Source organism: Sciurus vulgaris (genome assembly GCF_902686455.1).
Source record: "Sciurus vulgaris genome assembly, chromosome: 8".
Lineage (NCBI taxonomy): Eukaryota > Metazoa > Chordata > Mammalia > Rodentia > Sciuridae > Sciurus > Sciurus vulgaris.
The window spans coordinates 92718360-92735847 of record NC_136468.1 but is presented as its reverse complement, the minus strand read 5'-3'; the positions used below and the strand labels follow the sequence as shown (position 1 = coordinate 92735847).

Genomic DNA, 17488 nt, shown 5'->3' with positions numbered 1-17488 from the left:
TAAAGTACTTGTATCAGAAAGAAGATAGAATAACACATTATTTTAAAATTATGTAGTAGAAAGGACAAAATAAGAGTAGGAGCAGAAATATATGAAATAGAGAAGAAATAATAGAGCTAAAATTTGATAAAAATCAAACAAGTCTAATGAAGAAAAAGCTAGAACACAAAAATTAATATCAAAGGAAAGGGAACTATCACAATAAACCTGCAGATGCTAAAAAATATATTAAGGTAATATTACAATTGTATGCCCATATATGTGATAGCTTAAATAACATAGACTCTTAGAGAAGGATCAGAGTGCTGCTGAAAAGAAAGTGTATTCAGTCATTGATGAATGAAAGATTCTATATTTGTCTATTAAGTCTGAATTCCATCAATTGTATTTTTTACTTCTTTATTTATTTTTTGGTTGCAAAGTCTATCTAGTAGTGAGAGAGGTGTGTTAAAGTTACCCAATATTATTATGTTGTGATCTATTTGGTTATTGAAATTGAGAAGGGTTTGTTTGATGTATGTAGATGCTTCATTGTTTGGGGCTTAAATATTTATGATTATTATGTCTTATTGATGTATAATTCCCTTAAGCAGTATGAAATGTCCCTCTTTGTCCCTTCTGATTAACTTTGGCTTGAAGTTTACTTTATCTGATATGAGGATAGAAACCCCTGCTTTGTTTTCATGATCCACATGAGTGATGTGTTTTTTCCCATCCTTTCACCTTCAGTCTGTGGATGTCTTTGCCTATGAGATGAGTCTCTTGGAGACAGCATATTGTTGGGTCTTCTTTTTTAAGCCAGTCTGCCAGTCTGTGTCTTTTGATTAATGAGTTTAGGCCATAAACATTCAAGGTTGTTATTGAAATATGATTTGTATTCCCTGTCATTTGAGTTTATTTCTGGTTTTTAATTTGAATTAGTTTCTTCTTTGATTGACTATTTCTTTAGTGTAGTTACTCCCTTGGCTGGTTTTCACTTTTTTTTTTTTTTCAGTTCATCTTCATGGGATATTTTGTTGAGAATGTTATGCAGTTGCAAATTCTTTCAACTTTTGTTTATCGTGGAAGGATTTTATTTCATCTTCAAAGATGAAGCTTAATTTTCCTGGATATAGGATTCTTGGTTGTCATCCATTTTATTTCAGAGCTAGGTATATGTTATTTCAGGACCTCCTAACTTCGAGGGTCTGGGTGAAAAATCAGCTGAGATCTGAATTGGTTTCACCCTATATATAACCTGATATTTTTCTCTTGCAGCCTTAAAAATTCTATTTTATTCTGTGTGTTCGGTATGTTCATTATAATGTGTCTTGTTGTGGGTCTGTTGTAATTTTGTAAATTTGGGATCCTGTAATCCTCTTGTATTTGATTTTCCACTTCATTCATTAGGTCTGAGAAATTTTCTGATATTATTTTATTGAATAGATTGTACATTCCTTTGGTTTGTATCTCTGTGCCTTCATCTTTCCCAATAAATCTTAAATTTGGTCTTTTCATGGTTATCCCATATTTCTTGGAAGTTCTGTTCATGGTGTCTTAACATCTCTCTGAGGTCAACTCTATTTTCAAGGTTATATATTTTTTCTTCATTTCTGAGATTCTATCTTCCAAGTGGTCTAGTCTGTTGGTGTTGCGTTCTGTTAAATTTTTAATTTGGTTTATTGTTTCCTTCATTTCAAGGATTTTTGCTTTTTTTTTTTTTCCCAGAATCTCTGCCTCTTTGTTGAAGTGATCTTTCACTTCCTGTATGTTTTCTCTGATCTTTTTTCTTTTGCCTTCCTTTACTTTGCAGATCAGTTTAATTATGTACATTCTAAACTCTTCTTTGACATTTCTTACTCTGTGGTGTCAATGGATTCTGTTATTGGAATATCTTGATTTGTTTGGGGTGATTTGTTTTCCTGTTTTTCCATGTTGTTTGTGTGTCTACCCATCTAACAATATGGATCTGAGGCAGTAGAATTTCTATCCTGTGGACGTATAGCATCCCTGAAGGTTTCCAGTGCCTCACTGTTTAAGGGGAGACAAATAATAATAACAACCAATATAAACAATATACAACACTAAATCAAATGGTTCCTACTGTGATGTCTACAGTGTTAATTATTACAATAAACAAATGATATGATCAGTCATTGCTTATAATAAAAACAGGAAATTTGCAATAGGGTTTATAACTTCAAATGGTTATAAACCATTTGACAGGGAGAAAAAAAGAAGTGATATAGGATGTGATGATTATGAGGGAGAAGGAGAAAAGAAGAAGTAAAAAATTAAAGGAAGAGTGAAAGAGATAACAATTGGCTGTTAGCAGAAGAAAAGAGAGAATCAAGGGAAACAGGTAGGAGAAAAAAATTAAAAATAAAAGAATACAAAACTTAACTAAAACATATTAATTAAAATTTGTGTACAATGGATCAAAATGCAGTGTGTAAAAATTTTTTTAAATGTTTAGTTTTCTAAAATGTTTTGTTATATGAAATATAAGCTGTTCAATTAAAAAAAATCCTATTTCACAAAAAACTAATCCATGAAAAAATGTTGGCTTTCAAAATGGTAGAAATGAGGAAAAACAAATATGAATATGTATAAATGTGCATGTACCATTGAGGTCACAATTAAACAGAGAAAAAGAATTTAAAAAAATATGTTGATGAAAAGCTAATTCTTTCCATTGGAATTCAAAATATTCTTAACTTCTCTTCTCAGCAGTTTTAGGTGGGGTCCTTTGGAGCTTGATGCTCCAGCCTCTGGATTACTGGAGTGAGAGGTAATCTGGTAGGTGGATTTCCTGGAGGCAGTGTTTAGGCTTAGATGGGCTCCAGGCTCTTTGCTGAATGCCGATTGGTCTGGAGATTTTGAATCAGGGCATCTCCAGGGTTCAGTACTTGCTGGTCCACGCTGGAAGACTCCCCTGGGTTCCACTAGTATTGTGGGGACCCAATTCCTAGTCCCCTATATCATCTTTGGACCTCAGGTTTCCTGGTCTTGGGTTCAGTCTCCAATCTTTCCCATCCCTGCCATTTTGAATTTATGGCCAGATTCATCTCTCCTAACTAGTGCTACAAGCAGTTGGTACGGAAAACCGCTGCTCCCAGCCCGGGTTGCTTCAAGCAGCTCGCACCGTTTCTTGCTCTTCGGCCCGACCAGCAGGACAAAAGACACATACTCTTCAGAGGTTCATGAAGCAGCTTTCGCTTTATTCAGATATCACCCTCAATATATAAGCAGTCTCATGCATAAGCAATTGTAACCAGATATGTCCATCTAATCCTGTTAAAGGTCAAGCAATCACTCACTCAAGCATACATGTAAAGTATATCTGTCCACGCGCTAGGTGGCTGAACTGATTATCATACAGCCAATTGTAAACGCTTCCTGCCTTTCTCCAGGCATAATCAGGACGCCGTTTGCTCTCTGCCAGTCGCCATCTTTAGATGCACGTGGCGTAACCCTGGGCCCCGGGTTTCGCCCGCCACAGTTGGAATGGAGGGGAGAGCTAGAGCTGAACAGGTTTCCATGACCAGTTGTCCTCTGTGTAAACCTCTCTTCACATTTGATTTTCTCCTGGTCACTTAAGCATGCTCTCTATCGTGCAGTGTGTATATACTGGCTCCGTATTTTAGGAAAAACTCAGGTTTGCCTGGAATTGGCCTGCTCAGCTGCCGGCCCCTGCACAGCAGCTATAAAATGGTTCCTTCCCTTGCACACTGTGGTGGCTTATTTCCCCATACAAGGATATTGTGTGTTGTGCCTTTCAGGTTTGCCAGGCAATGTCCTTGATCTCTAAATGCTCTGTAACAAAATATCCCTTGGGCCTCCCAAAAATGTGGATTCCTTTAATTCCCTTATCCCTTCACTGTGCTCAAGAGGGACTGCTCTGGTTGGTGTTTCTGGCTTGGCTGCGGCAGTGACTGTGCCACTAGGGATTTTTTCCTTATTTTATTATATCCAACCTCCTGAGTCCCTGATCTGCTTTGAATGTCCAGTTTCAAATTCCAGTAAAGTACCCCCACCTTTTGTTTTGTTCACCTACCTTGCAGAGAAGCTGCCTGTCTTCTTTCTTGGTTTCACACCACAGAGCAGCCAGGAAATTGACCTCCTCTATTCCGCCATCTTGAAAATTTCCTCATGCTAGCTTTTGATAGAAATAATTTACTTAAAAAGTATAGTTTTTTTCCTTTGAGTTATCTTTATGCTTATTCTTTCGCTTATTCTGAAGTATTTTCTTCATAGGTTGTATGTCATTTGTTTATTTATTTTTCTCTTACCCATCCTCAAAGAAGACAGTAAATCTCAGGAATTTCCTTAGACAAAGATGAAAATTAATAGTTAAATGAAAGAAATAGTTAAAATAGGACATCATAAAAATTCATATGTTCATTTTAAGTCATTTTGCATGAAATTTAATCAAATATATATTTTTCACACTTATCTTTAATTTAGACCTTAAACTCTTTTCTGAGTTCTGCTGATTTCAGTATTTATTGACATTTTAGAGCAACCCTGCCCATATCTAAGATTTCTTGCTTCATTTCTTTCAAGTGAAATGGTAGCTTAAAGAGACTCATGAAACAAACTGAATGTACAGTTTCTTTAAATTTTTATGCTTGTTTTTTATGGTTTCACAGTTGTCATATATTTTGAAAGCAGTTCTTTTAGCAACTTTCTAAAGCATTGAATTTAGGTTCTATAGAAATAACAACTCAATTTTTGTGTTCATATTCTATGGGTTTATATCACTTTTAATTACATAATTATAATAACAAGTACAAAGTGTCAAAATGGGGCTGGGAATAACCATACTGAATTCTGTGAGTATCAATTCGACCTGCAATGAGAGTGAGCAGAGGGTCCCAAAGCCGGGGCTCTGGGCTGTGAGTCATGAAGGTTCTGCTGTGTGAACTTTGGTCAGTAAGGGTTGCAGAGAGGATGGGAACCATCCATGGAAACACAGAGCCCATCAAATGGAAATCAGTTAAGGAACTTCCACAAGCAGTGCTTCTCAAACTTGGGTGCATATCAGAATTATCTGGATGGTTTAGTAAACACAGATTACTGGACCACAACTTAGAATTTCTGGGCCACCCTCTCTTCTGCTTTGTTATAAAGCCAAAGAATTTGCTGGCATTTCTAGGAACACACTTGGCAAACTGTTGAACTACAGCCAACCTGGACAGTATGAATGGTGACAGGTCCCTTCAAGCATCAGCATGTACAGGGCAGAAAGTCACATGTTATTTCTCCATGTGTCTTTACCCACCTTGCAGTGGATATTCCCCCAGTAATCAGACATTAGGTCTTCTATTCCTTTTAGTGCTTGGTGTTGTGTTGAAATCATGTGTGTGTGGTGTGTGTGTGTGTGTGTGTGTGTGTATACAGAGACAGAGAAACCTAGTTACGTTATTTGGAAATTGTGGGAGAATGCAGTGATCAGAGCTTTTAAAGTTTTTGTGTTCACTGTCTTTCAGCTTTCTTGGAAAAGAAAAGTACTAGTTAGTTCTTTCAAACTTGTCTGCTCTTTTCAAATCACAAGTCCTACAGTCTCTCCACTGGGGGCGGCAGGGGGCGGCAAGACACCCTCTCTTCTGCACTTCAGAAAGCTTGGGCTTGGCAGCATCTTACAGCTGCGGGTAGAAAGGCAGCCATGTGTGGCCTGTCGTCAGCACGCTGAAGACTTTCTCTCAGAAGGAGACAGATTATCTGATTGCTCTGTAATCTCCCTTTCAGAACTGGCTGACGGAGCTGGAGATCTTTGCAATAATCTTCTCAGCTGCCATCCACGACTATGAACACACCGGAACCACCAACAATTTCCACATCCAGACTCGGTGAGGATGCTGACATGTTGGAGAAGAGGGGAGAGGAGAGGGGGCAGGGATAGAGTTTTAGACATCAGAGAGGTGTTTGTCACCGGTCTTTTGTGTGGCTACTCTATTTTGAGTTTCTGAAGAGATGAACTTACAAACAAAAGATTGACCTGGTCAGTGTCGATCAAGACCTAGGGTGTAAGAAGCCACCCGCTCTTAATTCTCATATTTTATTCAGACCTAACATGCAAATGTTCTCTATTTTGATTGCTCTTTATTTATAAATGTCCTATGCACATTCTACCTATTTCTGATAGGTGGTGAGGTAGTTGCACAGAGGCCCAGGAGCCATGCAGACTAAATCAGGGACAGGTGATGATTGGAGTGTTTCTGTTGATATTAACAGTAATTGAGCCTTCTTACCCTCTAACCTCTGGGGCTCTGTGAGTTGCCCCTCTTATTTTCTCTGATTGCATCTCTGTTCAGTGCCTGCACTGCTCGCCGGCACAGGGCTGGGGGAGCTGGGTTGACTCATGTAGGCCACCTTCACCACGGGCAACCTGTGCATCCTCCTCGATGAACAGCACAGCTAAACAGCAACCTCTGCTAAGGATATTACATCTGAGTCAGAGTGACCCACTGTGAACCTTCTGATCTGGAATTGATTGATCAATGATTGATTTCAACATGAATGATTTTGATTTTGATGTGTTTCCTTCCCAAGTTGTAGATCTATACTAGGCCTGTCCTCCTCTGTATCAACCTAAAACCTTGCCTTCTATCAGAACAGTGACGTGGAACTGGACAGAATTCAACAGTAGGGTTAACTGGGCTTTGTTTGGTATAAGAACCAAAGAAAGCTTGGATCTGGGGAAGGGTGTTAAGGCAAAGAGAAAAATCATGGGGGCAGGAGTTGGATAGTTGAATACTAAACAAATACTTGCAGATTTCACTTGAAAAAGCAGGTGTGTACTCCAGATAGATTTGTGTTCATTAAATCTACCTACATGTATTTAATGAACTCAACACGTGATTATGAGGCACACACACACAAAAGACAATATTATCTGTCTGATAGGATATTCCAACACAGAGGGAGCAGACAGGAGGACAGAAGCTCTTTGCTTTAGTTCCTGTTCCTGCCTTGCTGTGTGGTGATCTCAGCTGCTGGGAAGCAGCCTTTTGTAGTTCTTTTCCAAGGTACTTAGATGTCGGGAACTATACAGAGCAGCTCTGCTTAATGTGTGTCTGTGGGTGGAACCTTTTCTCTGAGGACAGAGACTGCAGTGAAGAGCACCTGCCACAGGAAGCAGGTGGGTAGAGTGACAGTGTGGATCTTGCCTGGGGACCAACACTGACCATCACAACTCAGGAAAGCAGCTTAATTACAGGAAGTGACGAGTAGCTTCCTGCCACAAAATACACACCCATTGGTACCTATCTCACTCAACACATCTTTCACCAAGGCATTTGCATGGTTTGTATTATCTCCTTAGGAAAATTCCAGTGGGTTCAGTTAGGTTCCATTTAAAATGAAATTCAAGCTCTGGTCTTCTTTGACAGAGCTTTATTTAATAGATCTGAGTCTGTGTGCAGAAAACTAAGTCTGTGACCAGGTCCTTTGTCCCTTGATGGACAAAATATGAAGCCTAACACTTCTGAGATATGCTAGAGGTAGCCCAAAGTTTGGCCAATGACAGGTGAAAGCTATATAGGGGAGCATTAACCCTGCTGTCAGAAGACCTCACCTCCATCCCAGCCCTGACACTCAGCCACTGTGGGGCCCACAGAAGCCACTTTACAATTCTGTATTGAGCTTCCTTGTAGTTAATGATATTAAAATAATTTACAGCTCTGTTTGGTGACAGTTATAAAATGGTTTCTGAGAAAGTGACAACTGTCATAATTTTGATTTTTGTCCTTTCTTTTCCTTCCTCTTCCTTTTCCTTTTCCTTTCCTTTCTTTTTCCTTTCCTTTCCTTCTTTGGACTGGGGATTGAACCCAGAAGCACTTTGCCACTGACTTGCCTCCCTGACCCTTTTTTATTTTTTATCTCATTTTAAGTTGCGTAGGGCCCCACTAAGTTTCTGAGGCTAGCCTTGAACTTGCAATTCTCCTGTAACCTCCAGGGTTGCTGGGATTACAGGCATGGGCCACCACACCTGGTTATATTCTTTACTCTCAATTATCCATGTATAGCTTTTACATGAAAAAATTTTAAGATCAAGAGGCAGCTTGCAGACCATTCCCAGCAGGTGATATGTGTTCAGAGAATTACAACTAAAATAGATAAGCCAGTACATTCATTGACTTAAATACAAATTTTAAATTAAAGTTATTCCAGAAAATGTAAGAAAGTTTGACATAGTCCACATTTTGAAAAACCACCTTTGAGCTGGGCCCAGTGGCTCATGCCTGTAATCCAAGTGGTTAGGGAGGCTCTTGAGTCCAAAGTCAGCCTCAGCAAAGTGAGGTGCTAAGCAACTCAGTGAGACCCTGTCTCTAAATAAAATACAAAATAGGGCTGGGGATGTGGCTCAGTGGTTAGGTGCCCCTGAGTTCAATCCCCAGTCCCCTACTGGGGAAAAAAAAAAAAAAAAAAAAAGCCACCTTTGTCTCTAGTAGATGCCAGTAGAGGCCATTGAGATCTGGATATACAGCTTCCAGAGAATTCCTGGATTGAATGACACACAATTCACACTCGAATATTGATAGTAAAGGAAACTACATGCATCTGTTGATAATTTGCAGTGTTCTTTTGAGCTTCTGATCTATGCAGATGGCATGAGGGTGAGGATAGTTCCTAAACCTGGGAAGAAGTGGGGGTGCACTCCTTCTGGTGGGTGTTCCCTGAGGGGATCCAGGGGGAATGTCCTGAACTGTCCTGTGTGACTCTGTGCAGGTCGGATCCAGCGATTCTGTACAATGACAGGTCCGTGCTGGAAAATCACCACTTGAGTGCTGCCTATCGCCTTCTGCAAGAAGATGAGGAGATGAATATCTTGATCAACCTCTCAAAGGATGACTGGAGGTAAGGATGAGGTGGGAGAGATCTGGCAGCCAGGAAATGAACTGTGAAAACTGATGAAGTATGCAGCTTTTGAAGAAAGGGCATCCTGTTTAAATTTTATTGTTGTTTCTCTCATTCTCTGTTTGCATGAGTGTCTCTCTCATGTCTAATTTTTTTTCTTGTCACAAATGTTCCAGCGTTTGTAAATAGAGGCTATAGGACGTGATGCGTAAGTCGCAACTGTCTGGTTTTGTGCCAGTGTGTTTCTTATAATGAGTTGGAAAATGGAACCAGTTTGGGCCCATAATTCAGTATTGTACTAAACTTCTTAAGAAGGAAAACTGGAGGACCAGATGGCTTCTCAGCCGGGTTCTACAAAACCTTTAAAGAAGCACTCATTCCAATACTCCTCAAAGTATTCCATGAAATAGAAGAGGAGGGAACCAGACACATCGAGGAAAGAAAATTTCAGACTAATATCCTTAATGAACATTAATACAAAACTTCTCAACAAAATTTTAGCAAACTGCATACAAAAACATATTAAAAAGATAGTGCACCATGATCAAGTGGGTTTTATGCCAGGGATGCAAGTTGGTTCAACATCCGGAAATCAATAAAGGTCATTCACCATATCAACAGACTTAAAGTTAAGAATCACATGATTATTTTGATAGATGCAGAAAAAGCATTTGATAAAATACAGCACCCCTTCATGCTCAAAACTCTAGAAAGAATAGGGATAGTGGGAACATTCCTTAACTTTGTAAAGGCTATCTATGCTAATCCCATGGCCAATATCTTTCTAAATGGTGAAAAACTGAAAGCATTCCCCCTAAAAATTGGAACAAGGCTGGGATGCCCTCTTCCATCACTTCTGTTCAACATCATCCTTGAAACTCTAGTCAGAGCAATTAGACAGACCAAAGAAATTAAAGGGATATGAATAGGAAAAGAAGAACTCAAACTATCCCTATCTGCTGATGACATGATTCTATATTGAGCGGAACTGGAAAATTCCACCAGAAAACTATTGGAACTCATAAGTGAATTCAGTAAAGTAGCAGGATATAAAATCAATGCTCATAAATCTAATGCATTTTTTATTCGTGTGATGAATCCTCAGAAAGAGAATTTAGGAAAACTACCCCATTCACAATAGCCTCAAAAAAAAAAAAAATTCTTGGGAATCAATCTAACAAAAGAGGTGAAAGACCTCTACAATGAGAACTACCGAACACTAAACAAAGAAATTATAACCTTAGAAGATGGAAAGATCTCCCATGTTCTTGGATAGGCAGAACTAATATTGTCAAAATGGCCATACTACCAAAAGTGCTATACAGATTCAATGCAATTCCAATTAAAATACCAATCATATACCTCACAGAAATAGAGCAAGCAATCATGAAATTCATTCATGATTTGGAAGAATAAGAGACCCAGAATAACTAAATTGATCCTTAGAAGGAAGAGTGAAGCAGGGAGTATTGCAATACCAGAACTTCAACTATACTACAAAACAATAGTAACAAAAACGGCATGGTATTGGCATCAAAGTAGACAGGTAGATCAGTGGTACAGAATAGAGGACACAGACACAAACCCAAATAAATACAATTTTCTCATACTAGACAAAGGTGCCAAAAATATGCAATGGAGAAAAGATAGCCTGTCTAACAAATAGTGCTGGGAAAACTGGAAATCCATATGCAACAAAATGAAATTAAACCCCTATCTCTCACCCTGCACAAAATTCAACTCAAAATGGATCAACGACCTTGGAATCAGACCAGATACCCTGCACCTTATGGAAGAAAAATTATGTCCAAATCTTCATCATGTCGGCTTAGGATCAGACTTCCTTAACATGACTCCCAAAGCACAAGAAATAAAAGCAAGAATCAATAACTGGGATAGATTCAAACTAAAAAGCTTTCTCTCAGCAAAGGAAACTATCAGCAATGCAAAGAGATAACCTACAGAGTGGGAGAAAATCTTTGCCACTCATACTTCAGATAGAGCACTGATTTCCAGAATCTGTAAAGAACTCTAAAAACTTTACACCAAGAATACAAATAACCCAATCAACAAATGGGCTAAGGAAATGAACAGACACTTCACAGAAAAAGATCTGCAAGCAATCAACAGATATATGAAAAAATGTTCAACATCTCTAGTAATAAGAGGAATGCAAATCAAAACTACCCTAAGATTCCATCTCACCCCATTAGAATGGTGATTATCAAGAACGCAAGCAACAATAGGTGTTGGCGAGGATGTGGGGAAAAAGGTACACTCATACATTGCTAGTGGGATTGCAAATTAGTGCAGCCACTCTGGAAAGCACTGTGGAGATTCCTTAGAAAACTTGGAATGGAACCGCCATTTGACCCAGTTATCCCACTCTTTGGCCTATACCCAAAGGACTTAAAATCAGTATACTACAGTGATGCAGCCACATCAATGTTCATAGCTGCTTAATTCACAATAGACAGATTGTGGAAGCAACCTAGATGCCCTTCAATTGATGAATGGATAAAGAAACTGTGATATATATATATACACACACACACACACAATGGAATATTACTCAGCCATAAAGAATAATAAAATTATGGCATTTGCAGGCAAATGGATGAAGTTGGAGAATATCATACTAAGTGAGATAAGCCAATCCCAAAAAACCAAAGGACGAATGATCTCGGTGATAAGTGGATGTTACATAATGGGGCGTGGGAGGGAGACAAGAATGGAGGAAGGATGGACTATATAGAGGAAAAAGAATGGTGGGAGGGGTGGGGGGGGAGGAAAAATAACAGAATGAATCAAACAGCATTACCCTATGTAAATGTATGATTACACAAATGGTACGCCTCTACTTCATGTACAACCAGAGAAACAAGTTGTACCCCATTTGTTTACAATAAAAAACAAAATGTATCAATCTCACAAAAGAGGTGAAAGACCTCTACAATGAGAACTATACAACACTAAAGAAAGAAATTAAAGAACACCTTAGAAGATGGAAAGATCTTCCATGTTCTTGGATAGGAAGAATTAATATTGTCAAAATGGCCATACTACCTAAAGTGCTATACAAATTCAATGCAATTCCAATTAAAATCCCAATGACGTACCTTACAGAAATAGAGCAAGCAATTATGAAATTCATCTGGAAGAATAAGAAACCCAGAATAGCTAAAGCAATCCTTAGCAGGAAGAATGAAACAGGGGGTATTGCAATACCAGATCTTCAACTCTACTACAAAGCAATAGTAACAAAAGCAGCATGGTATTGGTACCAAAATAGAAAGGTAGATCAATGGTACAGAATAGAGGACACGGACACAAACCCAAATAAATACAATTTTCTCATACTAGACAAAGGTGCCAAAAATATGCAATGGAGAAAAGATAGCCTCTTCAACAAATGGTGCTAGGAGAATTGGAAATCCATATGCAACAGAATGAAACTAAACCCATATCTCTCACCATCCACGAAACTAAACTCAAAATGGATTAAGGACCTCAGAATCAGACCAGAGACTCTGCAGATTATAGAAGAAAAAGTAGGTCCAAATCTTCACCTTGTTGGTCTAGGATCAGACTTTCTTAACAGGACTCCCATAGCACAAGAAATAAAAGCTAGAATCAACCACTGGGATAGATTCAAACTAAAAAGCTTTCTCTCAGCAAAGGAAACTATCAGCAATGTGAAGAAAGAGCCTACAGAGTGGGAGAATATCTTTGCCACTCATACTTCAGATAGAGCACTAATCTCCAGAATCTATAAAGAACTCAAAAAACTCTATTCCAAGAATTCAAATAATCCAGTCGACAAATGGGCGAAGGAAATGAATAGACACTTCACAGAAGAAGATCTACAAGCAATCAACAAACATATGGAAAAATGTTCAACATCTCTAGTAATAAGAGAAATGCAAATCAAAACCACCCTAAGATTCCATCTCACCCCAATTAGAATGGCGATTATCAAGAATACGAGCAACAACAGGTGTTGGCGAGGATGTGGGGAGAAAGGTACACTCATACATTGCTGGTGGGGCTGCAAATTAGTGCAGCCACTCTGGAAAGCAGTGTGGAGATTCCTTAGAAAACTTGGAATGGACCCTCCATTTGACCCAGCTATCCCACTCCTTGGCCTATACCCAAAGGACTTAAAATCAGCGTACTACAGAGATACAGCCACATCAATGTTCATAGCTGCTCAATTCACAATAGCCAGATTGTGAAACCAACCTAGATGCCCTTCAATTGATGAGTGGATAAAGAAACTGTGGTATATATATACAATGGAATATTACTCAGCCATAAAGAATGATAAAATTATGGCATTTGCAGGCAAATGGATGAAATTGGAGAATATCATGCTAAGTGAGATAAGTCAATCTCAAAAAGCCAAAGGACGAATGATATCGCTAATAAGTGGAGGATGACACATAATGGGGGGGAGGGAAGGGTTAGTGTTAGGGTTAGAGTTAGGGTTAGGGAGGGGGGCAAGTATGGAGGAAGGAAGCACTGTATAGAGGGTAAAGAGGGGTGGGAGGGGTGGGGGGAAGGGAAAAAATAACAGAATGAATCAAACAACATTACTCTATGTAAATTTATGATTACACAAATGGTATGCCTTTACGCCATGTACAAATAGAGAAACAGCATGTATCCCATTTGTTTACAATAAAAAAAAATGTATACATCATAAAAAAGAGAAGGAAAATCCTCTTCCAATAGTGTCCAATGGATGGTATTTTGCAAAGAGTTCTCATTTGTTAATGTAGAAAACTTGTGCTGCTTTTAGCTGAGCTTCTTAAATCTGAAGTTTATCCTTTAGTGTTTGTGAAAAACACCTTATATATTTGATTTGGACTTCTTCACAATTTTCCAAATTTTTCTGAGTAAATTATTTTATACCTACAAAAATCTTGAGTACTTATTTCTGTCTCCCAAATGACAGTGTGTGACTTTGGATTTAGGCACTCCAGGGTTTGAATATGGATTGAATCACTTACTACATGTCTGACATTGAGAAAGTTAATCTCTTTCAGAAAATAGATAATAACATTTACTCTACAATGTGGTTAGGATTATAATAAATGACATAATCCATTTTGAAGGCTTTGCACACTTTGTGGCAGATAAATAACAAGCCCACGATTCATTTTAGCTATAAATACGGATTGAGGCATTTTTAACTGAGAGACAAAACCATCTACATCCTTGTAAGTTAATTGTGACAGAGAACAGCTTCACAGAGATTCAGAGACATCACAGTTTTGAAGGATAGCATGAGGGCCTGTTTTGGTGGTAGATAATCCTGGCCAAGTGACAATCCAACAAATTTCCCTAATGCTTTCATAAGTGCCTTTAACATACTTCTAAAACATAGTGATGCCACTTTGTTCATCTTTATTTTTGTTTTGGATTTTCTACCTCTCTTTAACTAGAGTTTTCAAAAGTTTAGCTGCATTATTTGTCTTTCCACTGCACTGTGGCCATGAGCTTCATTCACTCTTTTAATGAGTCTGATGTGGGCACTGTCTCACCCCAGAGAAGCTAGAACATGTCAGTTCACACTAAGCACATTGGTGTACACCAACCCAGTCCTCGTTTATCTCTGAATTCTTATTGGTGGGTATTTCTGAAGTACCAGTTGTGACTAACTTGAATATTAACTGTGAACAAAGCAAGTTATAAAATCTAGTGAGTTGATTTTATAAAACATGTTTTAGTGTAAAACGTGGTCAAACTAGTCTCTTGAAAATACAGTTGAGCAAAATCCATTTATGTGCTCGTCTTCTGTGCCTGTGTTTCTTATTCCGCACTATGTTATCTCAGAGTGGAATGTAGGTATTATCTCAAGGGAGGAATGAAATCATGGAGCGTCTAAATTATTGGTGGGAACTTCTGATAGTTACAGCCTGGTCTACCATGTTTTGCTTTTACACCTGTTTCTTAGGATTCTGTATGTGAAACAAAATTTAATAGTTTATGACTTTTAAATTAGATTAAGTGTTCTACTCCATCTTGATTTAAGGACAGTTTGAAATTATTATTTTGTTACTTTTATCATTTTTTATTAATTTATAGATACAGTGTGGTATTATGTCATACATAAAATACTAATTTATTAATTATAGCTCACAATTAATCCCATTAACCCAAAGACACCCTTTGTTTAGTGTTCCAGGTCTTTCTAAGAAAGAACTTTTAATAGCTGGTAGATTCTTTTTAGGACCTTTGCAAGCAAATGTATTACCAGATATTTATTTCATTTCAAAGTGGAATAACATGGAATTCTACTTTTGGTAGGCCAAATAAGCTGTTAATAAACCAAATTTGCCTAACTATGGATATGAGGGATTTAGAGGGTAACAAAGTCAGGCAGGTTTTGAAAGGATGTCGAAATTTGGAGAATGTGACAAGATGAGGTGACTTTGCTCTTTTTGTGATTTGTAGGAAATCTCAAGTGAAGTCAACACCTTGGTCACACACACACACACACACACACAACTGCACTCCATCTTTAAGGGATGTGATTCAAATATAAAGATACAAATAGGATGAAAGTAAAATGATATAAATATACCAAACAGTAAGTATAATGAGATAGAGTGGTGCTATTAATATCAGACAAAATGAACTGCAAGAGAAGGAGTATCACCAAGGAAAGAGGGAGTTTTCTGATAATGAAAGACTTCATTCATCGTGAATGATGTAGCAATCATAAAAAAATATCACATACTACAGACCTCCAAATCATAAAATGTAAAAGGTAATAGGAGAGAAAGTAAAAGCATGTATTTCTATAATCTTTGATCACTATGGACGTAAATTAGAAATAATTAAAAATAAGATATCTGGGAAAACCTCACATATTTGAAAATTAAACAACACACTTCTAAATAATTCATGGGTCCAGAAAGTAATCACAGAGAAAATTGGAAAATATTTCAAATTTAATGAGAATGAAAATGCAGCATATTAAAAAATTGTGGAATCCCATTAAGGCAATGCTTAGAGGAAATTTATAGCTATAAAAGCTTATTTTAGGAAAGGAGAAAATCTGAACAAGATGACCTCAGGGATATAGAAAAAGAAAAGTAAACTCAAAGTAGATAGAAGAAAGGGAATTAGTAATGATAAGTGAAGAAATAAGAAAAATAGAAATCAAACAATGGAAAAATTAACAACGTTAAATGCTAGTACTTTGAAAAGAGCAACAAAATTGATAGTCTGTAATCAGACTGGACAACACCAAAGATAAAGAACACACATTACCCATATCAGATTCTATAGACACCAAATACGTAAGAAAATATTTCAACTTTATCTCAATGGCTTTGATAACCGTGATAAACTACACAAATTCCTTTAGAAAATGAACCTTAATAAAACTCAAGCAAGATGAAACAGAAAATCTGAATATTCCTATATCTATTAAGAGAATTGAATTTGTCATGAAAAAAAATCTTTCTCCAAAGAAATCTCATCCTTGGATAGTTTCACTGGCAAATTCTATCAAATACACAAAGAAGAAATAGTACTAACTGTGTTAGTCAGCTTTATGTTTTGTCACTGTGACCAAACTACCTGACTTGAAACTGAGAGGAGGAAAAGTTTATTTTGGCTCATGAAATGAGGTAGAACATCATGGTGGAGGGAAGCTGCTCAGCTCATGGTAGTAGACAAGAAGAAAGAGGAGAGGGTGGGGGAAGGATGGGGTGAAAGAGAAGATAAACCCTTCCAGGGCACACACCCAAGACCTAACTCCTCTAACTATGTCCACCTCCCTGTAGTCCATTCAGTTATCAATGGATGGATCCATCAAATGAATTAATCATGAGGTTATAACCCTCATGATGCAACCATTGACTTCAAGCCCCTCTACTTAACCTTACTGAATCAGGAACCAGGTTTTCAATAATGAACTTTTGGAGGGACATTCCACATGTCATAACATCTACCATACATCAGCCCTACACAAGTTTATTTAGAAAACAAAGAAGGAAGAAATATTTTCCTTGTGTTTTATGAGACTTAATTTTGACACCATACCCATACTCATTAAATTAATATTAAAGACCAATATAACAATCTTTATTAAATAGTAACAAAATTAATATGATATTATATAAAAGTGATAATGCATCAGGTGAGATGATTTATTTTATGTGAACATGACTGGACTACTATGTGCCCAGATATTGAATCAAATGTGATTTGGGATGTTTCTGTATGTTTTTAAATGAGATTAATGTGCAAATGAGTAGAGCCAGTAAAGCAGATTGCCCTTCCTCATATGGGTAGATCTCATTCAATTAGTTAAGGGCCAGAAAAAATAAATAAGATAGACTCCTTTGTCCCTGTCTTTGAACTGAGACACCACTACACATCCATTGGAATGATGGAAATTAAAGACTGATAGAAGTAGGCAAAGAAAAACTGGAACTTTCTTTCACTGGTAGTCAATATGCAAAGTGAAATTTGTTTGGCAATTACTCATAAAGGTAAATTCTTGGCTATCTAAAAAAAACAGTCATTCTACTCCTAGGTATTTGACCCAAATAAATGAAAACATGTTCACACCAATGACTTGTACATAAATACTTGTACCATCCTTATTTACAATAGCCCCAAACAAAAA

General features: G+C 37.5%; 1 protein-coding gene across 8 annotated transcripts in view; it reads left to right on the top strand.

Moving 5' to 3' along the window:
• PDE1C (phosphodiesterase 1C) overlaps positions 1-17488 on the top strand; it is a 538202-nt gene that overhangs the window by 436777 nt on the left and 83937 nt on the right. For all 8 annotated transcript variants that reach the window (XM_079152338.1, XM_079152341.1, XM_079152340.1 and 5 more), the window contains 2 exons: positions 5731-5831; positions 8713-8841. In XM_079152338.1, the coding sequence (XP_079008464.1) occupies positions 5731-5831; positions 8713-8841 (230 nt within the window). The remainder of the gene's footprint in view (positions 1-5730; positions 5832-8712; positions 8842-17488) is intronic.